Source organism: Strix uralensis, chromosome 1 (genome assembly GCF_047716275.1).
Source record: "Strix uralensis isolate ZFMK-TIS-50842 chromosome 1, bStrUra1, whole genome shotgun sequence".
Taxonomy (NCBI): Eukaryota; Metazoa; Chordata; class Aves; order Strigiformes; family Strigidae; genus Strix; species Strix uralensis.
The window spans coordinates 109,437,501-109,463,969 of NC_133972.1; the positions used below are offsets into that span (position 1 = coordinate 109,437,501).

The 26,469-nt window shown below is 38.2% G+C and overlaps 2 protein-coding genes across 10 annotated transcripts in view; one reads left to right on the forward strand and one right to left on the reverse strand.

The window, feature by feature from the left end:
- The window catches only part of MBP (myelin basic protein), a 90,686-nt gene extending 79,832 nt beyond the window's left edge, over nucleotides 1-10,854 (forward strand). For both annotated transcript variants that reach the window (XM_074876987.1, XM_074876998.1), the window contains 5 exons: nucleotides 4,216-4,323; nucleotides 4,828-4,863; nucleotides 5,440-5,472; nucleotides 6,447-6,572; nucleotides 9,054-10,854. In XM_074876987.1, the coding sequence (XP_074733088.1) occupies nucleotides 4,216-4,323; nucleotides 4,828-4,863; nucleotides 5,440-5,472; nucleotides 6,447-6,572; nucleotides 9,054-9,110 (360 nt within the window). In that variant the 3' untranslated portion in view covers nucleotides 9,111-10,854. The remainder of the gene's footprint in view (nucleotides 1-4,215; nucleotides 4,324-4,827; nucleotides 4,864-5,439; nucleotides 5,473-6,446; nucleotides 6,573-9,053) is intronic.
- A 3,404-nt stretch (nucleotides 10,855-14,258) lies between these two features.
- Nucleotides 14,259-26,469, reverse strand: part of ZNF236 (zinc finger protein 236) — a 96,393-nt gene continuing 84,182 nt past the window's right edge. For all 8 annotated transcript variants that reach the window (XM_074877031.1, XM_074877063.1, XM_074877022.1 and 5 more), the window contains 3 exons: nucleotides 22,604-22,733; nucleotides 16,435-16,611; nucleotides 14,259-16,006 (listed from right to left, as the gene is read on the reverse strand). In XM_074877031.1, the coding sequence (XP_074733132.1) occupies nucleotides 15,879-16,006; nucleotides 16,435-16,611; nucleotides 22,604-22,733 (435 nt within the window). In that variant the 3' untranslated portion in view covers nucleotides 14,259-15,878. The remainder of the gene's footprint in view (nucleotides 16,007-16,434; nucleotides 16,612-22,603; nucleotides 22,734-26,469) is intronic.

Below are 26,469 nucleotides of genomic sequence, written 5' to 3' on the forward strand. Positions count from 1 at the left end.
TGAAAATGAGTTTAATCCCCCAAACCTACCACATTGCAAGTCAAATGCATGTATGATCACAAACCTGGATTATCAAACACGGTATCCAAATGTGCAAACCAGAAGGGCCCGCTCCATTTATCAAAAACCACAAGGCCCCTCTTCTCTAGTCTCCTGTAGAGTTACAGTACAGGCAGTAACACCCCTGAACCATTATTAAGTGCCATAGAAAGTATGAAGAGAGTTGGTTAATCCTGCCGTCTTGGAACAATGAAGAGCATATACTCAGGTATCTTCACCTCAATTGGAAATGTAATAGTGTTGCACAAAACCCCAAATGCAGCACATACTGAATTATGTATGGATTCTTACTGTTAGAGAAATGGCACTTTTTTTTTTTTCCCCAACAGCTCTTTCAAAATATTAATACAGGTTGTGCCGGTAAATTTAATTTGTTTGATGTGAAAGTACATGGCTAACACAGGGAATGCAATGCCAATGTATAACTACTGTTAAGACTTAAAATACCCGTATGTTTTCTTTGATCTACATTGAAACTTACTCTCTTCTCTTGTCTTAGTGGCCAAAATATGTAAGGTAGGTGGCACAGTGAAATAATGCGACTTTCATGTCCATCACCAGAAAGCGCTGCAAAGGATTCCAATACTGAATCCCTCCCCATTACAGAATAACTGTGGATATTTTACATACATTTTAAAGAGTATTCTTACTTACATTATTAATCCTGAAAGCTATTAATTTCACAGTGAAGTTGCAAACAGCCTCTGTGTCATCAGATCTCCCAGATACTGCTTAAACTTCCAGTACTGGCAAACATTTTCTAACAATTAAGATTATTCCGATTAAGGGGGTCTTTCCTTTTTGGCTTTTTTGAATGTACACCAGAGTCGACTTAGTAGGGATCCTTTATTAAGGTCAAACAAAAAGTAAACTGAGAACAGTGAAAACTGAGTGTTCTCTTCTGTCCTATTTTTCTGAAGGAAAGACTGCTCACAACTACAAACTATTCAGAAGTTGTAATTTTTTTTGATTTTTTTTTTTTTAAGGCCACAAACAGAGGCATTTCTGTTTTCAAATTCACAAACAGTACCCAAGGGCTCTGAATTCAATATTACACTTTGTGACTACATTTCATAATATATAGATGTGGAAGCCAAGCTTGCTTTTTACTGGCAATGCTCCTAAGACTGAAATTCATGACGATGTTGCAAGAGGTGTGGGGAGAGCTCGCTGCAGCTGCCAGGTGATAGACTTGTCACGCAAAGAAACAAGTAAATGTCACCCATTCCTAAAACATGGTTGCTCTGCTGTATTCGTATTAGATTTTAAGGTTAATGTTTTGGGGTTTTTTTCCCAAGCACTTGAAGCATATTTAAAGATAAATGGTGGTCTTCTGAATGTATTTAGTGAAATGTGCAGTGACTAGATGAGGTCATTCAAAAAAGTCCAATTATAAAACACCACCTCAGTAGCCCATCCTAGCAGGCTAAACCAGAGTTGTTTTCTCTTTCATTCAGAAAAGAATTGCCTGAATCCATTAAATTTTAACTTTTAACACCTGTAGATATCAGTTATTACTCTTCTGCGGGAAATGATTTTCATAAATCATGAATGTGAGCATTGTCAGAAAAAAACCCACCAAATTTTGCACCCACCCCTAGGAGTCCAAAAATTGAAAGAACAAGCTACAGGTGAAAGAGTAATTCTAACAATAAATTAAAGGAACATGTAATTAACTGCCACAAATTGAGAATAATATGGAAGATTCTGACCACAGATGAAGCTTGCTGATGATAATATGGAGGGAAAGCACTTCATTTGTAACACTGGGAAAACCATGGTATTAAACTCATACAGAACCATCATTAAAAATGGCTTTGCACTTGGTACTACCTGCTAAGCTTTAAAAGGGGACCCAGTCAAAGACTGTGCTGGCATTTGGCACCACAAACAGCAGAAAGCTTGTGTGTGTTACACGATAACCTTTTCAGTAAGCCAAATTATTCCCATCTAGTAATTGATCAGAACGCTCAATTCAGGAACTCAACCTCATCTAAACTGTAAAAACCTATTACCCCAGCTTTTCTGGGCTAATTGCCTGGTAGCAAGCCATCGCCTGCTGCAGAGTTGCAGGCTGCATGCAATCAAATCTGATTTTGGAGCTTTCTGCTTCACGTACTGCAATAGTTTTGCAGCTAGGTAGCAACCCCTTCCTGCTGCTAAAGATGGATGTTCAGATCTGCAACACCATGGTATTTATCATGGTACTTATCCCAAAGACAAGGCATTCAGCTGGTTCCAGAGGCAAAGCAATGCTTCATTTCAACATAGAGTAAAAAGACAAATACATGGCTGAAGGAACTTGTTCTAAACACATGTTGATACCTTACTGGCTCCCTCTTCCTAATCATAACAGCAGAGGGTATTTTGGCAGCACTGGAACTAGTGACAGAGTAGAACCTGTTGCAGAAGTATAAGCTGGACTGACTGCCTAACACTACAGAAATCACGCAGATACAATAAAATTCAGAAAAATCCTGTTTTTTTAAACAGTAAATCTCTACAAATCATTGGCATGCAAAAAATAATGCTGATAAATACCAGCTGAACTTCTCTGCATTGGTTCATTTTTTATCCTAAGGAAACTAATCTTCTAAACAAAATGTCCGAATTTCATTTCTCCTCAGAATTACATAACTTAAAAGGCCACTCATGAAGGTGGATATTTCTTCTCATTTTGCATGATCCAACATAATATAAATCCATTTAGTTCACATAAGATCTGACACCAATCGCTTAAAAATAAAACTTCTGTGTAACAGCTTTGAACACACTAGATGGTTTCATGGGACCTTTATTCTTGTTCTAAGACTCCTGTCTTAGAACATGGAAATCTCTGTGCAGCCATTTTCAGTAGTAATAGCTTGAGGCAGTCAGTGTCATTCTGAAAGCTACTGGTGTCACGACATTTCACTCAAAGTGCAAAAAGACTCCAAACCTTTGAAAATCTGTTCTGTAGATATTAACTTATTTCTCAAAAATCACCAAACCGCTCATGAGTCAGGAGTCCCACTCCAACAATCAGACTAAACTTTTTCCCTGCAAGTTGGTCAATGTTTTCTGTACGTGATAAAAGCAAAGTATATTTTAAATAACTATTCGTACTGTTCTACAGTCAAATGTTCACTCAGTATGTACTAATAGGGAAGCACTCACGCGAGCTACTGTCTCACTATGGATTTCCATTTCATCTTTAGGGGCCAATGAAAATTTTTAGTATCCGCACGATGCTTATAATGTCATTGTATTCTCAGGGGATTCATTACACTAAGAGAACCATTGCAGCACCGTTGTTACATTCATTCTCTCCTACCTTCTCTGTTCCCCATTGCACATACTTCAGATCTGTTGCATTGAACATGAAGCCCTGTGCCTCTACATTTGCACTCATAGGCAGATGTCTGTAATTGGGTCAGTCTTACATAACAGTTCTTTTTTAAACTTCATCATACTGCATCCAGATAGCAGTAACTACACTGCATTTTTGACGCTATTTTCACCACAGCAGATTCATCACACTCTAAGTACCAGTCAAGTTATTCACTCTTCACAATGTGTTATTTTTGTGATTTATTTTACCTTCACTTACTGGACTTCTTTCTGTATTACTCAGGAAGTCCTACTGAAAATAGAAAGTATAGTCAGTCTCATTTGATTCCCTCATTCTAAAAAAAAACATTGCTCTTGCAGTTCATCGGTGTTAGGTAGTCTTTGGGAACTGAGAAATGATACATGATCCATTCCTGCTCTCACATGGAGAATGACCCAACAGCATTTTAAGGTTTTCTACGTTTCAGGTTTCGTTTCTAAAATTACATTCTACAATCCTGCTTATGAAAGAAGGAAAATTACAAGGTTTCTGTTATCAGAACTTTCCAATAACAGGTTCAATTCCACACTGGGCTGTAATGTGAAAACATGTATACCCATATATATATATGCACAACATATGTCCATATACATGCTCTATATTTGCCATTGTATTAAAAAATTGTTCCTTCACAGCACTGACAACTGTAGGTTGCAATCTCTGTAGATTTCCAAGGCATATTTCTCTTCTCTCTGTTCCTGGTGAAAACGACTCTTCTATTCATACAGTCGGCAATTCTCTTTCCTTCCTGGCTGACTTGGCAATATGCCTATTCTGCTTTTCAGGATATACATGCAGCCAGGGCTAGCCACCACGTAGGGTCCATCCCCCAGAGATCTCAGCACGGCCGGCCTGGTGATGACAACCCTGTAGTCCACTTCTTCAAGAACATTGTAAGTCTTCTCTCTTCTCGTTATGTACTGAAATGAAATATTTTCTTTCGGATCCATCAGTAACCAAATAACTCCCCAATCACTGGCCATTATTTTGAGCCTTGTGACTTGTCCTGTGCCTTTGAGCTCATCACGCCATTCAAATACAAAAATAATTTTTACCTGGAAACACAAACAATACTGAAATGCTACAAAAAAAGTGGGTGAACTCTCCATTAGCATAGTCAAATTTCAACAACAACCATTACAATTATACAGCTTCACCATTGACAGGTTTTGTCCTTGTGACTTCAGCAGTGGCTGTATTAAGGAAATTTTTCTGTTTAAAAATAGACAAAAATCTGCCGTGTTCTAGGCAAAGCCTAAGACAGCAGAGGAGCTTCTCAGTGCAAGTACTTAGATAGCATTCAATCCTACCAACTCATAGATAATTTGCAAAAGGCTTGATGATTCCCTACATTTATTTTTGCCTTGGTTTTACAACTTTTTTGTATTGGTTTTTAGGTCTCACCCCGTACTCCTCCCCCAATGCAAGCAAAGGTAAGTGTTTTTAGGGGCTCAAGCAATGTCCGAGATCTTTTGTGGGCTAATTTATACCAATTCAACTGCTAGCCTGATTAATTTTCTTTAATGGCACTAAGTAAAATCTGGAGTTATCACTGGAGTATTTAAAGCAAGGGACTAAGACAGAAAAGCCATGGTTCTCTTCCTCATGCACTTCCTGACTTGCTGCATGACAAATCAAAGCCGCTTGCAGGAATTTTATACTGAATTTATGCTGTGATTGCTTTCTATAATAAACCAATAATAGATAATGCTTTCAAACAAGCCTCACCCACCAGGAACTGTCCTACATTAACTAAGCTCAGCTGGTTTCTAAAGTACATAATACTGACAAGCCATGGCTAGTGAAGTCAGATCTTGTAATTATAACAAAGAACTTTGCCTTGTTTCATGGAATGACTATACAGATTGTTATTTTCAACTCCTGCCTCATTATCTGGCCAGTATTTCATACTTTTTATGGCATTTTCATCTTCTTCTGTGTATGGTACACCCAAATGCTACGTTCCATAGTGATCATCATGTCATTGTCTCTATTTCTTGCATGTACAGGGAAGAGGATTATCCCTCACCAGATTTAGCTGGGTAGGTGATGAATGTGCTTTCAATAACAGTCACTTTATTTACCAGGCCAAAGCATATCTTGCTCCATTGCCTCAAGCTACTGCAGCAACGTGATAATTTTGTCTCTATTTTGCTATTTTGCTTCTCCTGTTCCACTTTCCTCCCTTCTCCCACAGCACTTTAAGATGGTACTTTTGTTGCTTGCTCTTATCCAGCAACTTGACAGCCTTGCAGTGATAATTTTTTTTGCTTTAGCACAAAGGGACCAAAATCCGCTGCATGGCAAAGCTCTCTTCCCTTAAAGACTCCTGGAAGACTCATCTGCTGCGTTTTTCTTTTCCTGGGAAGGACAAAAATGGGATGGAGGGCTGGGATGAGATGGGGACTTATTCCACAGTTCCAATTGCTCTTATAAAGTCTGCAAAACTAACACTGTCACTAATTCAAGTTTATTGTCCCACCTTTCCTTGCAACCCCTTTCAGTAAGAAGTGATCTGCCTAAAGAGTTATTAGACAGGTTCTTCCCACAGTTAACTCACAACTAATTAAATTCTACTTCTCTACCACAGGTCTGACTTTACATGAGATGGACATGTTAAATTACTTGCATTTTAAGACAAAATATTAAAGCCTTCAAGCCATTAAGCATTTCTTTCACTATCAGAAGAACACAAATTAGTTGACATGTTTGACATCTTAGAACTGGTGAAATTGAAACATTTTAAGTTTCATCACACAGGTTAACCTTCTGAGTACCCATTTTTTGATTATTAATTCGTCTTTTACAGATTGGTGCTTCCCTCAGATTTGAGTATATTCAGATAATTTCCTAACATCTTTCTTCATCCTTGTTTATTACATAAAATATTATTTTATTTCAACACCTCTAAAATTCTCATTTGAGTATTACATTTCAGTGATCACAAAGATTACAATGTGCATATGGTAATGTGCATGTGATAATTTGCAATATATATGAAAATTTTTCTTTGCAGGGTGGTGAAGGACACAAGCCAGGATATGGAGGAAGCGGAAAATTCTATGAGCATAAATCTGCTCACAAGGGACATAAGGGATCCTATCATGAGGGCCAGGGCACTCTTTCCAAAATCTTTAAACTGGTAAAGTACAATTGAACTTACTCTAAGTACAAAAAATAGAGTCCAAGAAAAAGAGAAGCCAAACCTCTTCAGAACCTGCCATGTTTGAAACAACCACATTTCCTTAAAGCTTCTGAAGGAATTAGATTTGCATGGATAAAACAGAATGTTATCTCATGGCCTAGTAACTACTTACATGACAGAAAACAAAGGTAAAAATACAGAGTCAGTTACCATCAGGAAAGAAGGTAAGTCCACAAAGTCCCACAAAGATCCGCACCAGGATCTGTGTTGTTACTGAACTCACAAATGACCTGGAAAACAAGATGAATGAGATGACACAGCTTGCTGCTGCTGCCAAATTATTCAGAATATTGAAAATTAAAGAAAACTGATAAGCTGCAGCATGGTAGTATATAGGGCAGTGTTGGACATGTATTTGGTTGAGATGTAATAACACCTTGAAGAGTCCCTTGTTCCCACCTCAGGTGGGAGAACTCCTATAATACATCAGTACAACAAGTTGCGACACCACATAGTCAGATAAACTAGAAAGCTATGTCATATGAAAAATAAACATTTGGTCAGATTAATCATCTGGTTCAATTCACCATTCTGAGTCACAGCACAGCCCCACCAACACAGATAATAAATGAAAACAGAACAGGAAAACAAGTCAGTTGTGAGGATTTTTCACATTTTATGTCAGGAAAAAGACACGTGAAAAGCACATCACATCCACTGGCAGCTACTTTAACTAAGACTGTGTTTTTCCTCAAAGATAGTGAAGGATTCACTCGTAACAGATCACCTAGTATACTATTCGCACATGAAGAATGCAACCAGCAGTGATCTCAACTTCAAGACAGAAGGTCTGAGATGCCGTTAGCAGAGCTCATCATCTCAGACTCTTACTACTCTTCTCTGCAGCAGGAGACATAACAGCACCTTCACTTGTAGCAAAAACATATTTCTTGTCTCTTACATGGTTTAGGGTATGTTATTTTTCATTGTAGAGCTGTTTTTCAAACATACGCAGCAGCAAGTGACAGCTTGAAAACTTCAAGGAGATAGTGAGAATTCTTATGTTGCAATCTAAGAAAAGGAATGAGCTCTTCAGAGGCCCAGGTAAAAATCAGACATTCACCTTTTAAGTCTAATTTTCACTTGTAGCTTTTTAGTGGAGTTCAGATACATCAAGAATACCATGGCTATACACTGACATTATTTGTAAAATTTCTTTTGAACATCTGAAAATATCCAATAATAATCTCTGTCAAATGTAACAATCTCTTTTTTCACATAACCATCACAACTATTTAGCTTGGATTTATATATATCTGATGATATAATATATCAGTTCCATTTTTTAGATAGCCTCTTCCGAACCATTATAACTTTTGGAACTTTTTGGAACTCACACCAGATTAAGGCCCATTTGATTTAGACCCATTGTTTATAGCAGGAGGCATTAATAACTCTTTCTATAGATTTACAGTCTTTTCACTTTGAAAGAAAAAAGCCAATTACCTAGTGGATTACACTAAATTTTCCTTCAAACAGTTCAGTAAAACTAAGGAGGGAGCACTGAAAGATGAGAAAAATAATAGAAAGAAAGAAAACATGTATGCTTAATTTCTTTAAAGTAAACAGTCATAAACTGATTGCAGTAACAATTCCCACACTATCTCACATTTGTGGGCCTAGTATATCATTCAAGGTTTGCCTAGAAAGTTGCTAAAGCCTTGGGAAAAGTACCCAGTTAGCCTAATCTTTAAATTCCAAAAATGAAAGGCCAAAATTTCAGCTTGGATCATCTCTGCTATAAAACTGCTGTAGGGCTTTTCTCAGTTGCAGATTTATGAATTGTCACAAGGTTTTTTTTCTTAGTTTGATGTTTTCTTATTATCTGTAAAAATAGGCCAGGTTTCAGCCCTTTATCTTTTCTTAGTTTTTTCCTGTATTGGCATCTGAGCTTTCCATACAAGATTGATGTTGACACAATCACATTAACAATTTACCCTAATAAATATGACAGAATAAAATTATTACATTTCAGTTCTTTCAGCGGTGAGATTATTACAACTTGTATGCAAGGTTTGTGGGTTTTGATTTTGGTGGTTTGTTGGGTTTTTTTTAAGTATACAAACAGCTCAGGGGTAGCCATAAAAATGAAAATTTCCAGGATGTGCAAGTAAGTAAACTGCTTTCATTGGGAAGGCCTGAATAAAAACATGCACCTACAAATAATTCAGGAGAGACTGTCTAGCCCTGTATGAGAGATTTAATGAGAGTAAATTAATCCTATGTGAAAATATATGAAAAGCATCATCTCTTTGAAATGAAAATTCCAGTAATATTCAGCTATATGCTAGAGGCCACTGCAAGCTGTTTTCGTTAGCTAATATTTAAAATTCTGTGGCACTACAGACTGCTTTTCAATTTATAGCCCCAAATATACAGTACCTTTTAATTAACTTACCTCCATTCTTCCCTCCACAGGGAGGCTCTGGGTCCCGACCTGGATCGCGGTCTGGTTCACCAGTTGCTAGGCGCTGAAGCTCTAAGATGCCATCCAAGGATCATGTACTCTGCTTCATAATGTAACTGCCTTAAAATTAGTAACAACTGCAACAATTACCTAGGTAGATGCAATCCATTACTTAATGCCAATTAGGTTCTGCATGCAGTAGATTATACAAACTTCTATTGGCAATCCCTGACCAACAGTTGAATGAAAGGAACACAAAAAGTAGCTTTACTACATGTTTTCCTTATTTTATGTGAGGTAACACGATCTCTGACTTTACTCATTCTTCTTGAGGATGCCCTAACTGTATGCTGGACTTTATTTCTCCCAAGCACCTAATTTGAGCTCAAGTCTTCTGGTTTCGTTTTAGTGAACATCAGAATTACAAATAAAGAGCTAATGTCTTGGATACTGAGCACTGCTTTTAATGAATTTCTGAGACACTGCTGTTAAAAAAAAAAAAAAATCCACCATGTGCAGAAGTTGTAAGGACTGTTTATCCAAATACTTTTTTTTGATTTGGGTTTTTTTTTTGTTTTAATCTTCCTTCTCTCACTCACAGAATAATTTATTTTTATAACAGGATTAGGCAGTCATGGAAAGGTTTACCAAACATTGGGAGTTCAAGGTATGTGAAATGTGGGAGGGGGCAGATGTTGTAGAATCAATACGATGCGGAGCAATAGTAATAAGGAAATTCTTTTCATACCATGTATTGCTCATCGCATCCAAACCATTAGAATTAAGAGCAGATGAGGGAGAGAAAGAGGATTTCAAATTTGAGTTAGACTAATGTTAAGAAACAAGGGATATTCCCAGAGAAGAAACATCTAAGATTGCACAAGTGACCACTGGACATCACTGGTGCTTCACACAAGCTCTGCTGCAAAAGCATTAACTTCGCAGTAGAATAAATAAGCAAATAAATATATAAACAAATAAGTCTAATTTCTGAAAGAGAGCCCTTCAGTACTGGTATCTCAGATAGTCCTGCACATCTCGCATTAGAATTTCAGATCTTTCTCTTGGCATTGCAGCAGTGTTATATTTGATCGGCTCATCTTTTGCCTGAGTAACACCTGGATGCCTATTAAGGGCAGTGCACCAAAGCCAACTCATAGTAAACTACTGTGAACATTTAACTGTTGTACTGTAGTTGCCTTATAGAAATAAATTAGAGCTGAGTTAGATTTAGATATTAATTGTTCACAAATTACTAAAATTAATGTGTGGCAATGGTATGTCAAACCACACTTAGGGAAATAAAAAGCTCTTCTGAATTGCACTGGTTTATTACTTAAACTTACCATTTCTTCAAGATGTCATTTAAATGTCTGATTAATGATTTTATTTTTTTAGTTTTAGCCTATGCATTGCAGACTACAGTTAATGCTTCCCAGGTTGAAAATGCATTCCTAATAAATGCCCAGTAAAAGTTACCTATAAATATGTTTGTTAGTTGCATTTCACATCTAAATCTATTATTGCAAGTTTAAATCAGTGTCCATTAATATGAAGCAATGAAAGATGAGAGGATAGAAAATACATAGAGACTAAAGAAAACAAAACAACCAAAATTATTAAGCATACACACACATATTACATCTTCTATTACCTACACTGGTTGCTATGTGTATTTTTCTATTGTAGCTTCATTCAGATGTATACTCTGCAATGTAATAGTTGATTTAATTTGAATATGTATTGTTCTTATAGGAACACAGCTTTTAAAAATATTCATTATTGAAATAAAGTAATCAACTTGAAATGAAACTTGGACCAGCTTTGTCTTTTACAAGAGAAAATTATAAAGTTCTGTGGGGTTTTTTTTCATGATTTATGAATAATGTTCAGATACTAGAAAATGACACATTGGGACCCAGGACCCAGTTGCCTGCACACAGGCTTCTAGTGACATTGCTGGTGACTTAGCACAGCCCACGAGGCTGACAATACAACACAGGATTTATAGGAGGCCAGTGCCTTTGTGAAGCGGCAGCTAAAGGCCAGAAGGATATCGCAAGGCATAAAATGCTTATGTACAGGCAGTGAAATCCTACCCTTCATAAACAAGTATAGCACAAAGTATCTTCTTTGTACAGGGCACGTGAAAATCAAGTTGTTTTTTAAAGCAGCCTTCAAAAATGGGAAAGAATATTTAAGGCAAAAAAAAAAAAAAATTGAGAAACGCATCTTTCAAAACACTGCACTGTAGAACTATGGAACTTATCCAAAACGTCTTCCTTGCCTTCACCACTCTGCCTTCCCCTCAGTCAACTTTTCCAGAAGCTGGAAGTGGCTTTTTTGGATTTACTTCCTATAGAAGAAAAGGTATGGTACTTTAAAGCATTATTTTACCAACACAAGTCTCAAAAGAGATTAAAACTTAGACTGAAATTTATTCTTATAATTACTCACTAGTAGTTTTGCTGGAAAATAGTTTAAGTGGCTATCTGGTTTGTAACCAAAGGATTTTTCCTGAAACAAGAATGCACAACCAGTACTAGGAGTGTGTCATTGCTTATACTGAAGGAATGGACATAAACCAAAAAGAAATAAACCAAAAGAAATACTTGAGCAGACACAAGCCGAAAAGCCTGAGACTAGTATAAGCCTACTACTGCATCAAACCAGAAAGAACAGACATTCCTAAGCACTATTCATTTACCCACTGTGCAATGTGGCTCTTCATTTCATAGACTTCATAGAATGGTTTGGTTGGAAGGGACCTTAAAAAACATCTAGTTCCAACCCCCCCATCATGGGCAGGGACACCTTCCACTAGACCAGGTTGCTCAAAGCCCCGTCCAACCTGGCCTTGAACACTTCCAGGGAGGGGGCAGCCACAACTTCTCTGGGCAACCTGTTCCAGTGTCTCACCACCCGCACAGGAAAGAATTTCTTCCTTACATCTGATCTAGATCTGCCCTCTTTCAGTTTAAAACTGTTATCCCTCGTCCTGTCACTACACTCCCTGAGAAAGAGTCCCTCCCCACCTTCCCTGTGGGCTCCCTTTAAGTACTGGAAGGCTGCTATAAGGTCTCCCCAGAGCCTTCTCTTCTCCAGGCTGAACAACCCCAACTCTCTCAGCCTGTCCTCATAAGGAAGGTGCTCCAGCCCCCTCATCATCTTCATGGCCTCCTCAGGACCCGCTCAAGCAGGTCCGTGTCTTTCTTAAGCTGGGGGCCCCAGAGCTGGACGCAGCACTGCAGGTGGAATCTCATGAGAGTGGAGTAGAGGGGGAGAATCACCTCCCTTGACCTGCTGGCCACACTTCTCTTGATGCAGCCCAGGATACAGTTGGCTTTCTGGGCTGTGAGCGCACATTGCTGGCTCACAGTTTTCCATCCACTAATACCACCAAGTCCTTCTCCATGGGGCTGCTCTCAATCCACTCATTACCCAGCCCGAATTTGGGATTGCCCTGACCCATGTGCAGGGCCTTGCCCTTGGCCTTGTTGAACTTCATGAGGTTTGCACAGGCCCACCTCTGAAGCCTGTCCAGGTCCCTCTGGATGGCACATCCCTTCCCTCCAGCATGTCGACTGCACCACACAGCTTGGTGGTGTTCCCAAACTTGCTGAGGGTGCACTCAATCCCATTGTCCATGTCGCCAACAAAGATGTTAAACAGCACTGGTCCCAACACCAACCCCTGAGGAACACCACTCCTCACTGCTGTCCACTTGGACATCGAGCCGTTGACCACAACTCTTTGAGAGTGACCACCCAGCCAATTCCTTAACCACCAAGTGGTCCATCCATCAAATCCATGTCTCTCCAATTTAGAGACAAGGATGTCGTGCCTTAGCACAAGAGTTCTTTCTGCTACCTAAAAATGTAATCTAGTTCAGTATTGCTTTTGAAAATATCAACATATTGGTTACAGTGTATTTGTACTGAACATCAACAGATGCACTGATCTGAAAACCTCTGACTCAATCGTATCCAGGAAACTGGGCTGTAAAAACCTCTGTTGTCAGGATAACTCAAGAGTGAATTCTTGAAGTTCATGGTGGAAGAGGATGCAGGGAAGCAAATCAAATACCATGTTACAAAAAAGATTTTTAAAAGTCTATTTACTGTAAGTGACCAGACTCCAAGCACTGGAGGAGTAGCAAACCAAATTCAGGAAAAATGTCAGCTGACTCCGTAATTCATGTTGCTTATTTAACACTTCCAAGACTTACAACACACACTCATTGCCTCTAATCAAGACATAACAGTTTGAGAAGTGACCATTTAAAAATTGTATCTTTTTACTCATGAGATCTGCTTTTAGCACATGCTCACCCGAGTATCAACCACTACCAGTTTTTACTTGCTGGCAAAACAATCACAACTAGAGCAGACTGAATGCTTTCAAGTATTCAGGAATCACTTTCCCATTATGAAGGATGGATCTGCACCTGGACGTAACCAGCTGTAAATCAACTTCTGTCAAACTGGATTTGGCAACCTCTGGAAAGAGTCATCTCCTACGCAGCAAATCAACTCCAAGAAACTTTGCTGTGCATTTACACAGTATTCTCTGAAAGAATGGGGAAAAGGTTTTATACATGTGTGGGAGAGAGGCAAGTCGACATCGGCCTGTCAGCTCTGCGAAGCCCCTGATGAGCAGCAAGGCTTTGATGAGAAACAGGCCTTGTGAGAAGAAACTGCCAAGTTGTGCCAAGGTGGCAGGGAAAAACAATGGACAGCTGCAACACTGACCTGTGGAAAGTTACCGCTGCGTGAACAGCGCGTGTTAGAGTGGTCTTATGCTGATAGGAGAAAAGGTAGATAGCTGTCTAATTGCTGATTTGCTAATTATGAAGTGGTTTAACCAGAGCATAAGTATGTACTATTGTAATAATAAAGGGTCTTTCCTTTTGCACTTCATGAAGAGTTCGTGCCTCAATTGCCACATACATGGTACAGGCAACGCAGGACATTGTACTGGATTATTACAGATAAACAGGGTGCTATGCCATGGGGCCACTATGCCTTCAGACAGCTGTATAATATAATGTCTTTTTTAAACAGCTGAAACACTAACAGGCTGTCCAGAAGGAAAGGCACTGCTGGAAGAACTTCACATACATTCTTTACATTCTATATTGAGACACGCAATATTGTGGTGAAAGGAGTTTTTAGAATTTCCTAGCCAAATGCTTAAAAAAAATACACAAAACAGAATTTGGAAAAAAGTAATATTATTTAACATGTTTTTGAATTAAATATTCCACATAACAAAAGTGTTATTTTCATGTCACCAACTATATTACTTATATACATATGCCAAAGAGTTAACAAAAGAATTAAGAGATGCCCTATCAAAACCAACAGTGACTTCTTGCTTCAGCAATCTGAAATAACTAGTTTGTATCATAGACAAAGTATAGACAATATTTACAGAAAAGGGCTTTTTGGATCGGAGAGCAATTATCTTCCAGAAGGTAAATTAAAATCCAGCTCTGTATTATAGTACAACAAATCCACCACTGATCTAGAAGTACTTGCGGCAAACCGAAAAGATGAACTTCCTGCAACTGGGATTAGTATTTACAAAATATACTGATCAGCCACACAGAGGCTCATATAACTTTAAATATACATATACATACAAGCACACATATATATATATCTATATATATGTAACATATAAATAAAATTCAAAAGAACAAGGTAAAAATAAGAGCTTCTGTCTTTGGAATGTCTAAAAGATGACTATGTTTTTACTCCAGTGTTTCTTTGTTATGAATATACTTAACAAGTGGCACCTTTCAAAGCATTACTTAGTCAACTAGGTAGTTTTGCTGAAACAATGACTTAACAGCAACAAATAAAAGTAACATTTCCAAAATTCACAAATAATGAGGAATTTACAGATTTAAAATGATAACTGTTTACAGCACTGGGGAATATTGTATATTATAGGTGACCTAGTGTGCATCTAAATTTCTCACTGCTAACACAAAATTGTAGGTTTACTTCCCAGATTTAGTATATGGCTGCGTTTTCCACAGATACTGAGAGATGTACCTGCTGATCCAATACAGCAAACATAAAAGAAGGCTTTCGCTGGAACTTCTTCTAATTGGGATTCTCTTTAAATAATTATTGCTGAGTTTAAAACCTCAGACTTTTAATGTAAAAACAACTAACTGCCTCTACGGTTGGAATGGAAATGAACATGCTCCCTCGCATGAGTTTAACTCAAGAAAAGCTGTAAATTCATGGCATTTTATTTTTTTCAACAAAATCTCAAAATGTACTAAAAAAAAGCTTAAAACAGAAATACAGAGCTTTCTTGTGCCTTGTAAAAAAACCAAAACTATCTTATACTGCATGCATCTACTGTGTAACATTTTGTATCCAACCTCAATTATTTCTCTAAGCACATAAGAAAGAAAGCTGACCGACAGTTTCATGGTTTTCCCACAGTTATTCTTCACCTCCTTTAAAAATGGGAATCATTCTAGTCTGATATAAAGTTCCAGTTTATTTTTCAAATAGATATACTGGCTGTGAATTAGAAGTTGAAACTGTATACAGTATTACCTGAGTTCATTGATTCACAGACAACTTAGCACACATTAAATGATGTTTTCCCAATATTCTTCTACAAGCTTAAAAAAAGAATGATTCTTTTAGGTAATTTTTGTAAATAATTAAAAAAACTATAATATATTATTCTATTGTTAATATTTTCAATGCTTGAAGCTTTAACTGTAAAAGCTATCTTTTACTTTTCTGAAAACTTGTTTTGAGAAATTCGAGTCCCAGAAACATTTTTAGTTTTCAAATTTTAAGGTGTCATCGAAAAACATTGCCTATACTTTGCCATTCATTTGAAGATTCTTGTACCACTTCTTCTAAATTCAAAGCACGACTAATATCTTCCCCTTCTTGTTCTTGATGACTAGCAGGCTCTTGTACAGGACCTACCAAAGTTCAAGAGAAAAAGATAAGTGAGTATGATTTGATGTATAGTCTAAGAAAAATGCAAATACAGCACTTGGGAATAAAGGAATCATGCTGGGAAAGGTATTACAAAACTACTTCAGATTCTGTAAATTCATGAGACACTCTTTGAAAAATTTCCAAAAAAATCTAATGATTGCCTTTAATAGTTTTTGAACTTTGTATTTCTGTACTACAGAGCTCCACATAGAAAATAAGGAACCATAAGCAGTAAACCAATCTCTGTTTCAACCTGCTTTTTGGGTTGTATGTGCAACTGCTAGCTCTTCAACTCTGGTCTTTGACTTTTAGTGCCTAATTCCTCAGCAACCTAAGGGAAGTGCTTTGTGCTTTCCTGGTAAAGCATATGGTTCTCTGCACTCACCATTACTATCATTATGCTACATACCAGTATAACCATGAGCCCGCTTCATATGCAGTTTCATATTGCTTTTCTGTGTAAATCCCATTGCACAGTAATCACATTTATAAGGCCTCTCCCCTGTGTGCTTTTTCATGTGGACTTGAAGAGCACTCTTCTGGTTAAAAGCCTTTTCACACAGTGTACACTGAAATGGCCGTTCACCTTATAAAAGAGAAAAATGTATTTAATAATTTCTCATTTCAACATAAAAATACAGCTCAGAATTCAGTAAAAATCATCAAGATGACCTAGAAATTAAGTAGACATGATCTTTTTCCTTGAGACTTTCTCAAAACAGTGCAATGGCTCCATATCATCAGCAAAACATCCCAAATTAAATGTCAGAATATTTACATAAGTCATAAACCACTTATATTGTTATCTTTCCTACCCGATTTATTATCTAAGTAAATTATTTCATAGAGGTGCAAAAATCAGTTTACCAGTTTCACTTTTCTGTACCCAAGGGAACCATCACCTTTTTACATCATTCAGAATAATGTAGATAAAGCAATATTCTAGAATTAACAAAGCTGATGTCTGTAAGAAACTAGAAAGTCAACTGTGTTAAAAAAGTTCTTCTAATTCTACATGGGACCTGTGGCCTCCTGTGCCAATAGCTACTAGTGATTCCCGTATTTTACCAAAGCAGGCATATTGTTCTTAATCTGCCGGAATACTAATAATTTCTAAATAAAAGCTCAGGAACATATTCATTATAAAAATACTTAAAATTCAAAAATACCTACTTTGCAAAACCAGACTTTTGCTTCAACACTCAAGACCACAACCCTCTGACATCAACAGAAGACACACTGCTGTATCTTTAAGGACTTCTAAAAGCATCTGCTGAACTTACAAATACACTTTGCTCTTAGTCAGCACCATAAAGCACAAGCAGGAGTATAAATACTTTTCCACAGTCTTCCTTAAAGGACCGATTTCTCTCTTCCTTCATTACCTGTATGTTAGTGTCGCCACACGCATTGTAGCTTCCATGCTAAAATCAACTTCTCAGACAATCAATAAAAGGTCCTTTAAAGCACAGAAATGTTCTTTTGATTTTTGTTAACAATGATCTCAATAGTTTGAAGTGAAATCTATGTTTCCTCAGATACTTTTGACTCCAGGTTTTCTACTCTGTTAAGATGAACAGCCTTTTTGTGGTGTGTAATAAATTACCACATGTTCTTTTTGTAGAATTGGAAGCATCAGCTTCCCTCTAATTTCGGCAACGTTTCTCCAAACTGCTCTTCACTGATAAATCTGAATGTACAAGGTATTTAGAGCTATTAAGAGAAATAATGTGTTTTCCTTCTGGCCACTGACTCAGTAGGTATTGACCATTATAAATTGTTAAAAATGTTTAATCAAGATAGAAATCACAAACACTTTCTCACAGACAAGGTGCATACATTTAGGAAAGTGAATCAGTTCAGACTTACATTAGCCTTTTCTATCACCATTTATGTAAGAGGACCCATCTAAAAACTTTTGCGCAGCACGTTTTCACTCTTTTGGTTTTAAGGGATTTTTAAAAGAACATTCTCTTCTGAAAGAATGACTATCACATGGATTGATTTGCTGTTTCAACAACATCAGACAACAGTAATATAAAAATGAATTTAGCAAGGATTGTTACAGTTTGTGGGCATTACTAGCACATGAGCACCCGAGTACAAGAGACCCAAAAACATTTGAGGATTTACTGAGTAAATTACAAGTCATTCCAAAATACAAAGAATTTTTCCTATGATGGCGCAGATTTATGAGAAACAGATGCATAAAGGGACTCTGCTCTGCTCTCAGCCTTCCCAAAGTGCTCCGTGTCTATTACAAGGGGTGGCATGAATCAAAGCAGGGAGAAGGGAAACCGGCCTTCTTCTGTGCTTTCAGATTATTTTGTGGAACTCTTAACTAGAACACTGCCATTCTTTAAAGCCTGTAATTCTTTAATTCTTTAAATCAGTTATGCAGAAAGAAAATTATTGGGGAATTCTAAAGACTTTTAAACTCCTTGGACTGTAATTCCTGCCTCTCTTTTCCTGCCCCCAGTATAACCAGAATGTTCCTTTCTACCACAGTAACCTCAAAGCAGCTCTATGCCCCTTCCTCAGTTCTTCTCTCAAGAAGAGCAATCACCATTTCTCTTGGGGCAGGGAGTGAAGGGAAGAGAAGCATATACATTCCACCCATTAAGTGAGAATACACAGGGTCAGCAGAGACCCCTAACCCATAAAAACAGCCCCAGTAGATCAGATCCAAGTTTCCTCCCATGCTCAGATGAGAAACCACCTTCAACCAGTTGGTATGAACACCCCTTATAAAACATGCTTATACACACACCCATCATACGGTAATTGCAACTAGCAGCAACCAATCAGCGATGAATGCTGCTAGCTGACACATGGCTGCAAATACCCATTATCCTTATCAAGAGTTATTGCTTATCTACCAGAAGTTCAGTTTTGCTGAAAGTGGATGACCCAGACCACTAAAATTAAAGTCTATCCTACCATACTAACTTCCCCTCCTGTTACAATACTCTCTAGTCACTGTAATCGATACGTATCACCCACACTGCAGTATTTCACAACTTGATCCATAAGGATCTCATCCCTTCCCAGCTAAATGATCGCCCATGTTCTTCACTGCTTTTTACGCTCATTGCCTCTCCTGTCTATCCATGCCTTCCCACTGCAACATCTCTAAACATGCTCTTAGGATTCCCAAATCTCAGAATTTCCTTAGCAAAAGAACTCAAACCATAAATTCACCAAGTTCATGAATCCTCTCTATCCAAACTCCTATCCTTTCCTGCTAGAGAGTTCTCAGCAACTGAATGAAATGTAAAAAAAGAGTCAGGGCCTGGACCTGGGACCTCTCTGGCTTTCAGCTGCTGAGCAAACCCTAACACCTCAAAGCGCAAACACTCATGAAATGAGGTGCTCCTGCAATTACTGTTCCTACTTTACCTTTGACAGTATACAAACCGTGTGCTGAATTAGGCAATCAAAATGAGCCAAATTCATTTTACCAGAACAAATCAAAAAATGCCACAGTAGGCTACACACTGTATAGGCCTCATCTAATTCATTCACATTTGGAATCACTGACTAATTATTCTCCAATTCTTCTTTTTTTCCATGCTAAAACAAGTATCAGACTACAAAAACAAGTATCAGACTACATTAATTTCTTTGGAAACCTTGACTAGCTGTCTCAGTATCTGCTTATGTGCAATGGTCAGTATGAACTAGTTTAACCCTAATGGAAGACAGACTCATTCATCACCTAACAACGACTTCTATATGGCCACTCCTATACGGGACATTAAAGCAGTTTCCTAGACTGTGACAATCTTAAAATGTTTTCAGCCGCATCTATTTTTTTTTCCCTGTCTTCCCTGGAAACCCTTTTAACATTTATTATTCATAACATCACAGTACACAGCCTTAGACACAGACAGAAACTCTACCATATAACTGCTTCATGAAAACAGAGCAAAGAGACAGACCCTACCTTTAAGAACGTGACATAAACATAATGTAAGAGAAAATAAATTAACCGATACACAAGTATATAAGGACATATTAAGATAATGTAAATTATCAAGACATCAACAGCCTATCAGATGTCATACAGACACATAAAAGAATTCAAAGATACTACTGAATAAACATTTACAATCCTTCCAAACATTTGGAACAGCAAGGTAGAATGCATGTGAGAGCATGTGTCTGTTTATAAAAGACTGCATTTGTCAAAGACAGAGAAAAGAAAGTTTTGATGCATGAAATAACAGCATGCACAAGACACTCAGATATAGACAAGTCTATACTTCAGAGATGCAGTCCTAAAAAAACTGCAAGGACTTAATCTGAAGATGCAAAGTGAAGGTCCATTCAAAGATGAAACTCAAATTACATGTCACAAGACCAGCAAGTGATGCTAACCAAGGAAAAATGACAGGGTTAACAAGATAACTTGAAGGAAGAGATTAGGAACTTTGCTTTAAATGAACAAAGAGCAGCCAAAAGCTAACAACCAGAAGTTGACACAGGGGAAAGACAAAGCTCTGGCTGACTCACTGAAAGAGAGTTACCCTTTTGTGGGAGTCTTCTTATGCTATATAGCACATCCAGTCAATTCCTTGGTGCCCTCCAGCTTTGTAGCAACACAGATAACCTTCCCCTGTCTTTAACTCTAGCAGCCATGACAGCTCTTAATTGGTAGCAGTGGTACGGAAAAGAGAGAAGTTTCAGAGAACCAACTCCTATATTTAGAACTCATGTTCTTAAGATACAGAAGGTGAAGGGGAAGGCAGTTGGGCTATCCCATGTACAGCTTTCAACTTGTAGCAGGGCAGAAGCTGCAACCTGAAAAGCACTTCTATCACAGAAAATGTGTGCTCCCTAAAAGAAATCAGTATAGTCTTTTTATACAGTAACAGTGGAAGAAAGTAATTAAGCAGAAAAGAACACAAAAAACTAAAAGCACTGGCATTAGAACCAGATGAACTGAGTAGCTCAATGACAATGAAGTACTGCATACAGCAGTCAGTATCAGCAGTCAAGACTGTCCCTTATTTAACATCACTGAGCACACCCAGTCATTTGTACATTCTCCTATAGACTTGAAGATGATCATATCCAGTGTCTTTACACCACTTTAAATAATGCTTTAAAATATGCTTTTATTAATCTGCTTCAAAGACGACAAACTTTTAGATACAAGCTCATGCATTCACATAACCACGGCAGTACTGCCAATCCCAAAATACAGAGAACCTTAGTGAAGTGTGATGTTCTGGCTTTAAACACAGTTTCTGAGATTTCAAGTCTGCTGTTCATTTTAATTTCACAGAATCACAGAATCATTCAGGTTGGAAAAGACCCTTGGGATCATCGAGTCCAACCATCAGCCCTACTCTACAAAGCTCTCCCCTACACCATATCCCCCAGCATCTCATCTAAACCACCCTTAAACACATCCAGGGATGGTGACTCCACCACCTCCCTGGGCAGCCTATTCCACTGTCTGACCACTCTTTCTGTGAAAAATTTTTTCCTAATGTCCAGTCTGAACCTCCCCTGTTGGAGTTTAAAGCCGTTCCCCCTTGTTCTGTCACTAATCACCTGTGAGAAGAGACCAGCACCAACCTCTCTACAATGTCCTTTCAGGTAGCTGTAGAGAGTGACGAGGTCTCCCCTCACCCTTTTCCTCCTCAAACTAAACAGTCCCAGCTCCTTCAATCTCTCCTCATAGGATTTGTTCTCCAGGCCCTTCGCCAGCTTCATTGCCTTCCTCTGCACTCGCTCCAGCACCTCGATATCCCTCTCGTATTGAGGTGCCCAGAACTGGACACAATACTCCAGGTGTGGCCTCACCAGTGCAGAGTACAGGGGGACTATCACCTCCCTACTTCTGCTGGTCACACTATTTCTAATACAAGCCAGGATGCCATTGGCTTTCTTGGCCACCTGGGCACACTGCCAGCTCATGTTCAGCTGTTTGTCAATTAGAACCCCCAGATCCTTCTCTTCCAGACAGCTCTCCAGCCACACCTCCCCAAGCCTGTAGCGATGCATGGGGTTGTTGTGGCCCAAGTGCAGGACCTGGCACTTGGCCTTGTTGAAGCTCATCCCGTTAACGTTGGCCCACTGATCCAATCTATCCAAGTCTCTCTGTAAAGCCTCCCTATCTTCATGCAGATCGACACTACCACTTAACTTGGTGTCATCTGCGAACTTACTGATGATACACTCTATGTCCTTATCAAGATCATTGATAAAGATGTTAAACAGAAATGGTCCCAACACCGAGCCCTGAGGAACACCACCTGTGACCGGCCACCGGCTGGATTTAGCTCCATTGACCATCACTCTCTGGGACTGTCCATGCAGCCAGTGCTTGACCCAGCAGACTGTTTGCTCATCCAGGCCATGGGCAGCCAGTTTTTCTATGAGAATCCTATGGGGAACTGTGTTGAACGCTTTTCTAAACTCTCTGGGTTAGAAATTTACTTGGGTTTTTTTTAAGCTTAAGTTGATATTTAAATGCAGTTACCTGAAACCCTGAGCAAGGAATCCAAACATAACACCCATTTATTCACAAGAAAATCTTGCAAGATAAAAATAATTTCTGGTATTACCTGTGTGAATGCGACTATGTCTCTCCAGCTGACTTGGCTTAGCAAAAGCTTTTTCACAAGTATCACACTTAAACACTCTAGGCTTCTGGGAACTCAGTGAAGGTCCAGCCTGATGGGTTTGCATGTGTTCCTAAGCCAGTATAGAAAAAAAATACATTTCAGACCATTTAAAAGAACTTCAGTATTTAACATAAAAATGTATTCACACTTTGAAGACAAAAACATAGGATCTTAGTCATCACCAGACAAGCTGGAGGAAGATGGAAGCCTGCAGGTTTTTTTCTTTTCAATGAGAGATTGTTTTTGTATATCAACTCGTTGTAAGGCTGATGCAGCAGTATCTTTAAATTTCTGAAAACCTCTGTCAATAACTGTATGCATTGCTTTTTTTGCATACATTAGTCCCTTCACTAATTATCTGAAGCAAAATAAATAAAAAAAAAAAGAGCTCTTGAAATGCTTTGTTCACTTACAAACACAGATTTTGGACAACTGTGCACACTGTAAGTTAACGCTGACCTTTTTCCCTCCCCTCTGCAGTATTCATCTCCCCTCCCCTTGCCTGATACATACATAATTCCTACTCAGCACCTGAGTATCACTGTAAAACTGTACAGGCCTCAGAGGGGACTATCGCAACATACACACAGGCAGCTGCACTGTGTCAAAGTGCGAACAGAACCACTTCACAATGAACTCAAATTAATAATAATTTAAAAAAAAAAAAATCACTAAGGTCCTTGCAGACAAGAAAGCAGAATGAGGGTATGACACATTTCATCTTTATGAAGAACCACTAGTAACAGTTCTAACTTCAGTGTTTTTAATTCACTGATGCTGGGCCCATAAGTTTTGCAAATTTAGAGTATCTTATGTAATCTATTAACTTCTTCATTTAAATCTCTTTAGTAATACCAAGATACAATTCAAATTACAAAAGAAAGCAAATGCAAACATATTTAATTTTAAAAACTAATCAAGAACTGTATGTGAAACAGTACTGTGAGTACTTGTCCTCTTTCTAAAATGCATGTGGGTATTCTCTTCTAGTCTGTTCATTACAGACTAGACTATTAATTAGTCTTTACTACACCTAAACAATAAGCCTTTTTGATGTCTATGAAGTCCTATTCCTCACTCCATGAACTGAAGCAAATTGTGTCTGCAGAATTTGTTTTCATTGGTAAATCAGCAAGACAGTTACAGGGAAGAATATTATTATCATAGTAATTATAATAATATAGTATTATAGGGAAATAATAAAAGGTCTTCTAAGAAAATCACAGAAGAATCATAAACCACAGCTTAGTTGGAGATGAAGAAAATCTTTTGCTTTTATCTTGTTCATTATCTCCTGAAGCACTGAAATGGTAGAAGTAGGCTATGACCTACTCCAGAAAAATTATCTGAAACTGGCTGCTTTTTTCTGTCCACGACAAAAAAAACCCCAATCCAAAATAACAAAAAAAACCCTCCAAAACCCTAACAACACCTCATGCTCCATTTTTTACTTGAAAGTAATCAGGAGAGCATTCAGATAGCTGCTATAAAATTTTCTCTGCCACCTTTCTCTGAACAAACAGTTTCTGATGCAATTCTGTTCCACTGATCTGCCAATCCCTTACATCTTACCTGAAAAATATATCCTTTTGAAAATATTTCATAGGAATACAATGCTCTGAAGTGCAAGCACTTCTTTATAGACACCCTTAGTATTTCTTTGATTGTTCATATGATATTTACAAGTTTATTTGTGTAATTCTCATATTTTTCAGACTGGAAATATCTTGGGGTCCCAAACAATCATTAAAAATAGGAAACATCTGAAAGGGCCCTTTACCCCCCAACTCATGTACTGGTATGCAACTCTCATGCCCCACCAATCTTGAACCATTAATTATAACCACCTCTGAAAGTATCACACTAAAAAGTTTGTTTCATTCCATTGTTTTAATAAGATCACAACCTCATTCTATTTTCATTTTAGAATGATGTCCGTCCTTTATGTACTATCTAAAGTCCTGCAGGTATTTCCACTATCTAATGATATGGAATTGGACTGTTTAGTAACTGTGGATGTCTTTTAAGATTCTCCTCTCTGAAGCTCTAAAATCAGGACAGTCACCAACACCAGAAGGGGAACCGAAAACACTGCACAGAAAATTTTTGACACCAGGGCTGGGGTAGGTGGTGGGGGTGTTCATACATAATTTCTAAAGAAGCTTTTCTTGCCGATAATTGTGAAATTGCTGGTGCTGATGCCTTTCGAGAAAACAAATACAGTTAAGTATTGTCATCTAAACATTGGTACCCTTACCTCCTATTGGGTTTTTCTAGAAAGCCTGAAATTTGGCAGTGCTCTTAACATTTTTGGTGATCTCCAGAATACCATCAGTACAAAATGAAGATCTTGAGTAAGAGATCACTGAACACTGAACGCTTCCCCAAACCCTAAGCCCTAAACCCTAAAATGAAACCCATGGTTTCATTTATCTTTGTTGAACTTCCTGTTAAAGACTGCTCACAGCTGATGTTCTGGAACACCTGATGAAGAGGACGAATCTGTTTTAGGACATGATGGCTAAGTACTAAATGAAACTGTCTTTTTGTTTAAAACACCCTCTCCTCCATCTCACCAGAAGTGAAAAATGATGATTTGGAGATTCATTTTGACTTTCATCATCAGAAATCTTGGATTGGGTTTGTACAGGATACTGAGAAAACCCTCCTGAAATAAGATTTATCAGCTTTCATAGCCACTAGTTGGACTGACAAAGATCAAACTGTTATGCTGGTCAAAAGAGAGTAATAGTGCTTCCACAAGATCAGCCGTATCAAACTGTAAACTTCTGCCCCATTTTTGATGAATGTTCCGAGAACTTAGCTGGTCATTCTGCTGGTTTGTATGTGTCTGTATGTGTATATGGGAAAAGAAACTGTTGAAACTTCACCATCCAGTGAGGTTCACTCTCCAATTTTTACATATACATGCAACATTATCCTCCTTTCATAGAAACTAATAAATGTGATCTTTTGCAAACGCTGATATCTGTGGATCTGAAGGTTGAAAATGGTCTACTGCAGTGAGCAGGAAGTGCTTCCTGGTACAAAGCCATGGATTCAAGAAGCATCCCAAATAAAGCAAGTAAGACTGTCTTTTACATCAGAAAGTACCCATTCAAGAAATCAACTTTTAAATATAAATGCTTTTCTATCATCATCCTAGCCTTATTTAAGTAGCAGGTTTTTGTCCACTTTGTTTCTGATCTGAGTTGGACTGCAAATTTTTTTCAAATCTCTTTTGCTAAGAAAGTTCATAGAATCATAGAATCATTTAGGTTGGAAAAGATCCTTAAGATCATTTCGTTCATCTAACACTGCCAAATCCACCACTCAACCATGTCCCTAAGTGCCACATCTACATGTCTTTTAAATACCCTCAGGGATGGCGACTCAATCACCTCCCTGGGCAGCCTGTTCCAGTACTTAACAACTCTTTCAGTCAAGAAATTTTTCCTAATATCCAACTTAAACCTCCCCTGACACAACTTGAGGCCATTTCCTCTCGTCCTATCACTTGCTACCTGGGAAAAGAGACCGACACCCATCTTGCTACAACCTCCTTTCAGGTAGTTGCAGAGAATGATGTCTTCCCTGAGCCTCCTTTTCTCCAGACTAAATAACCCCAGTTCCCTCAGCTGCTCCTCATACGACTGGTGCTCTATAGACCCTTCACCAGCTTCGCTGCCCTTCTCTGGACTCACTCCAGTAATTCAGTGTCCTTTTTGTAGTGAGGGGCCCAAAACTGAACACAGTATTCAAGGTGTGGCCTCACCAGTGCCAAGTACAGGGGCAAGATCACTTCC